We start from the raw sequence: 5943 nt of genomic DNA on the forward strand, positions 1-5943 counted from the left end.
AACTGAGGTGCCCCAGCCAGTGTGGTTCAGTGATTGAGCATCACCCTATGAACCAAGAAGATCACGATTACATTGCTGGTCAGGGCATATGCCTAGGTTGTGGGCTTGGTCCCCAGTGTGAGTCGTGCAGGAGGCAATTGATCAATGATTCTCTCTCATCATTGATGTTTCTATCTCTCTCTTCATCTCCCTTCTTCTCTGAAATCAACAAAAATATATTTTTTAAAAAGAAAAAAAGGAAGTACGCAACAAGATATTTTAATGTATACATGATGGTTATCAGAATGCCCCACAAAAAAATCTGGCCTGTTCATCTAACTTTAATGAAATATTGCCTTGATGTTTAAAAAACATTGGTAGAAGTTCTATATATTCCAGGCCTGGTGCCATGCGCAACAGGGAACCACTGGCCTAAATGTTTTCTAATTACACGCTTACATAATCAATTTTGAGGTAAAAATCATCCCACCCATTTTACACATGAATAACTGAAGCTAAGAGGCTCAATAACTTCTCAAAAACTTTTTTTTTTTTGCTCAAAAACATATAAATGTAACTCTGCTATCTTGTAAAATAAAGGACCAAAGAAATCAATAAAACTCATCAAAACTTATATTTAAAATATGCCTTAACTATTAAAGTAGCATTTGATAGTTATGACTAAAAAAAATGTATTTACCATTGTCTAACCATTAGAGACTTCAGAACTTTTGCATTAGTTTCTCTTTTGGATCATTCATTCATTTTATGTTTTGTCATTTCAATTTTTTTTTTAAAGAAAAGATTAACCTTAAGATTCACCAATAACTGATTCTTTATAAAGAACTGGAATCTCACCCAAGAATCACAGACTCAAGGAATGGGTGACCACGAGTACAGGCCAGTGACTCCAAGCAGGGAGACATGAATGTATGCAGACAGGAAAGGAAATTAGGGCTCCCACAGGAGGATCAAAAACAATAACCAACTCCTTACCACTTGCCTAAAATATCTCCCAAGGATCAAATATGTCATCAGAGTCCAGAATTCTGTTTTTTGAAGGAGGAGATTTAAACCAGTGCAAATCTCTACTCTTTCATTAAATCTAACACAGTGTGGTAGGCTGTCTCCACCAATCCCAGTGGGATCTAAGGTTAACTAAACGTTCCCCCAAATCAGGTGCCTGGACAGCGTGGCCTGCGCATGGACATGGAGATCGTTTCTCTGCCACCCACATGGAGTCAAACTTCATATTGTTTTTACAAGTGGCTAATCTCTCAGCTTCATGAACTTTGGTAATAATAATAGATGGAGTCATTAACCAAGAATACCAGGAAGAATGAAATGATCACAGGATGTTCAAAAACAATGAGTACATGAAAAACACTCCCTTCAACCTGCTGAAATTTTGAAAAAGTCTTTATAGGAACTGTTCTTTTTTTGAAGAAGAAATTTTTTAAAATCCTCATTCAAGGGTATGCTTAGAGAGAGAAAGGTGGGGGGAGAGAGATAGAAAGATGAGAGAGAGAGAGAGAGAGAGAGAGAGAGAGAAAGAAACATCCATCAGTTGCATCTGTACACACCCCGGTTATATACGTGCCTGGACTGGGGATCAAACCCACAATCCAGGCATGTGCCCTGACCAGAAATAGAACTGGCAACCCTTTGGTGCACAGGACAACACTCAACCTACTGAGCCAATCTATCAGGCTAATTCTTAAGTATATATTAAAATAGATAAAATATACCTTCAAGGTTCAGACAAGTGAAGGAAGTCAAATCTCAGGCTCAATATGAGAACACTTACAGAGGTGTATATGAAGCAAATACTCTTGAGCTATGCCATGTTTAACAAAACAGACCTTTTAAATAAATATATTTGATTTAATTTTGTATCAAATATGCAAGCAAAATTTTTACTGAAGCCAAAAGATTTGCCCATTGAGTTTGATACAGATTATGGCACATAATGGTCATCCACAGCTTGAAATATGAGGATATCCTTCTACTGTGTTCCTACGTGGGTTTGAAGTAACCTTAGACGTAAGTTGGCACTGCTACTCAACTACCAAGTTTCACAGGCCAATAAAACTTCTTAGTGACAAACAAAACGTGGTATATCCATATAATAGAATCCCATTTGGCAATAAACAGGAATGAAGTACTGATACATGTCACAATATGGATGAACCTTGAAAACATTACGCTAAGTGAAAGAAGCCAGTCACAAAGGTTCACATGTTGTATGATTCCCTTTATATTAAATGTTCAGAATAAGAAATCCATAGAGACAGAACATGATTAATCTGCGGTTCTCTACGAATAAGGGTGTCAGGGGAAATGGGGAATGACTACTAATAGGTTCCAGCTTTCTTTTTTTTTTATTACTAATTTGAGAGAGAGAGAGAGAGAGAGAGAGAGAGAGAGAGAGAAGTTCATTGTTCAACTTACTTATGCATTCATTAGTTGCTTCTTGAATGTGCCCTGACCAGAAATTGAACTGGCAAGCTTGGCATATCGGGACAATACTCTAACCAACTGAGCTGCCAGGGCAGGGTTTATTCTTGGGGTGATGAAAATTTTCTAAAATTGATTGTGATGATGGTTGTACAATTCTGTGAATTTACTAAAAATCACTGAATTGCATACATGAAGTTGGTGAATCATATGGAATGTGAATTGTATCCCAATGAAGTTGTTAGTTAAAAAAAACAAAAAACTTCTACAGTCTTCAAGTCATAATTTTTAAGCTTTCTGTCATAAAAACCTTAGTTCAGCTCTCTTTAAATTAGTTACACTTTACTATTAAGTCCCTTTCTTTTGGAAATACATACAGAAGTATTTAATGGCTGAAATTATACCTGGGATTTGCCTTAAAGTAACCCAGTGGGTATTGAGAAGGGGGAAAGGGTGGAGACAGCTACCGAAGCTGTGGGTGATGGGTAAATGGAAGCTCATTAAACTATTTTTTCTATATTTGTTGAGATTTTAAAATTTCATAATAAAAGATTAAAACTGAGAGAGGTTCTTAAGATTTTCCTGGTCACTTCTAGGCTGTCTCTCTATTCTGTTTATGTTTTCTATTTTAAAATAAACGCCTCTTGAAATATTTACAGTTGAAACAATGCAATGTCTGAGATTTGCTTCAAAACAATATAGGGAGTTAATCTGACAAATGGACTAGGAAGCATGATGGAGATGATCCCTCCCCTGCTTGGAAGACCCAGCCCCCTGCCGTTATCAGAACACACAGACCCAGCAGCAGGTCCAGGAAGAGGCCCAGACCAAACAAGTGCTGGACCTGGGTGAGGATATATGACGGTTCATTGTCTAGTGCTTGAATAAATATAAAATTTTCCATAATGCAGAGTTTAGAAAACACCGCCGCCTCTCCCACATACATAAATTCAAAAGGTATGCCACCGGTGAGGGTGAGACTTTTTTCCTAAACACCTAGAGAGTCACGGTGCCCAATACCGTCCTCAGGCCGCTGTTCTGGAGATGCAGTATCTGTTGGTTCTGTTGTCATTTTGCAAATTCTGAGGTCAACTTCAGAAACAGGCCACACAAAGTAAGAATAATGAACAGTTGCAAGTTTGCATGTAGAGTTGGGAGATAAGGGGTGGAAAACGTCCCTATAGAAGAGGATTTAGTTCCAAATAACTGATTCTTTCCCTGATCTGGTATCCTGGGTCGTGGAGACAAGGGCATACCCAGCCAGCAGGCCCAGGGAAGAGCCTTCATCTTCTGGCTGATGGCCTTTTTTTAAAATATTTTTTTCTTTATTGATTAAGGTATTACATATGTGTCCTTATTGCCCTGTTGGCCCCCCACCACTCCCTACTCATGCCCTCACCCCCCCGCCCCCCCTCTGCCGGTGTCTGTGTTCATTGATTATGCTTAAATGCATGCATACAAGTCCCTTCTCTGTCTGTTTCTGTTCATCAGGTTCTGTTGTTCATTATATTCCATAAATGAGTGAGATCATGGCCCCCCTTTTTTTAATACTTCATCAACTCCAACTGTGCCTTGGGTGACATCTAAGTACATTTGCCTCTAGAATAATTCACAATAGCACACCCGACTTCAGGTTTTCATTTTACAAGGGAAAAAATAGTTTCCAATAATCCTAAACTAGCTATCTGAGAGGACAAGCGATTATGATTTTACTAAGAGCAAATCCCTTAAAAAAAATTGATGCAGGTTTCATTTCTGGCCCATGGTATTTAGAGAAATGAAGTGCACCCACCATTTGGCTGGAGTTAGTCTGACACGTGGACTAAAAAGCATGATGGACCTAATCCCTCCTCCTGGAGTTTAAAAAGCCCTCAGGGAGGCGTGGGATCCTTTCTACCTGATGCACAGACGGTGACCTCGTTACCACAGCATGGGCTGTGCCACATAAGAGCGCCCAGCATCCGAGTATTTCAAAGGAGAGCAAACTGGCATCGGGTTAAGTATAAAACGTCAGGCCAGGCTCCAAGGTACGCAAGGTTCTTAATGTCCTTTTCAAACAATTATTTTGGGTTTAATGAGTTCCTCCTATATTCTTGGAATTTGGTCTTGAATCTGGGGATGGGTGGACCTGCAAAAGGACAATTTTTATGCATTCGGAACACACATTCATGGCAGATCTTAGGCAAAACTACAGGCACTGCCAGACTTGCACATTTAGTTCATTCATCAAAGGGTCATTTACTTTAAAACACTCATCTTCCACAATCTTCCCATGAAGACCTGTTTCCAAGTCTCTCAACCCCAAACAAAGCTCAAGAGGTCAGAGGTCCTGCAAGCTGTGAAACTGCTATGAGGCAGGGAAGAGTAGCCACCCAGTGTCCACAGACTATGGAGGCGGCACCTTTGCCCCAGATCAGCCTTTCCCAGGAGGCAGGGCTAGGCCCCTGAGGGGGCAGACATCTCCAGCTCCTATGCCGGCTCCTGGGGCTTTGGCGAGCTCATGCATAATGATAGTTCAGGGTCTGGAGAATTAAATTCTGCACAGCAGCCTGTGTGGCTCCGGGAACCGAGTGGGGGCTTAGGGCCCTCCTTTAATGAGCAGGTGCAAGCACGGGTTTACACACCTTGTCATTACTGTTGCACTCATCCCAACATGTTTCACACGTATCCATCTTAAAGGAGAACAAAATAAGTGACCTGCCTCAGTCCACCTGTTACTGCATCCACACTACAAACACACCTAGTATGTGCCAGGCAGGCACTGTTGTTACATCAATGAACAAAATGTCAAAATCCCTGCCCTCCTCCCACAGATGTTACCCGTGAAGTAAACACTCAGTGGCCAAAGAAGTTTAACCATTTTCCTCCCGCCTTCCTACCACCCACTCCCATCCTTCCACTTTCCCAAAGAGCTGGGACTCCTCTGGCCTGCGAGGAATAGGCACTGTCCTGGTACAACCCAATTCATCCCTGAACTCCACGCTCTTGTAGGCTTTCCCCCAAAAAACTTCAACTCGCCTGCAAGAGAGGCTGTGCTCCCCACCTGTGGTCCTGGACAGGAGCCATACAATTTCACTCATGGGTGGAATATAAAACAGAAAGCAAGCGACAAACAATCCTGGGACAGCGGAGGGAACCCGGCAGAGCCCCCGCATCCCTGGGTGGGCCCTGCGGAGGGAGAGGGGCGCGCGGCACTCACCGAGGAGCCGGCCCAGAACGGGCACGAGTTCTTCACCTGCGGGGAGCTGCTCAGCGACAGCGCCCCGAAGCTGAGTGCCACCATGCAGCACCCCAGGATCAGCTGCGCGACAAACAATCCTGGGACAGCGGAGGGAACCCGGCAGAGCCCCCGCATCCCTGGGTGGGCCCTGCGGAGGGAGAGGGGCGCGCGGCACTCACCGAGGAGCCGGCCCAGAACGGGCACGAGTTCTTCACCTGCGGGGAGCTGCTCAGCGACAGCGCCCCGAAGCTGAGTGCCACCATGCAGCACCCCAGGATCAGCTGCGC

General features: G+C 42.9%; 1 protein-coding gene across 3 annotated transcripts in view; it reads right to left on the reverse strand.

The window, feature by feature from the left end:
• The window catches only part of FAM189A2 (family with sequence similarity 189 member A2), a 54413-nt gene extending 48478 nt beyond the window's left edge, over positions 1-5935 (reverse strand). For 2 of the 3 annotated variants that reach the window (XM_015565013.1, XM_015565011.1), the window contains exon 1: positions 5636-5756. In XM_015565013.1, coding sequence (XP_015420499.1) covers positions 5636-5719 — 84 coding nt within the window. In that variant the 5' untranslated portion in view covers positions 5720-5756. Of the gene's footprint in view, positions 1-5635; positions 5757-5835 lie in introns of those variants that run through there. The other variant, XM_015565012.1, reaches the window with a different exon arrangement.
• Between the last annotated feature and the right edge of the window lie 8 nt (positions 5936-5943).

This window comes from Myotis davidii, unplaced genomic scaffold (assembly GCF_000327345.1).
Source record: "Myotis davidii unplaced genomic scaffold, ASM32734v1 scaffold616, whole genome shotgun sequence".
In the NCBI taxonomy this organism is placed as follows: Eukaryota; Metazoa; Chordata; class Mammalia; order Chiroptera; family Vespertilionidae; genus Myotis; species Myotis davidii.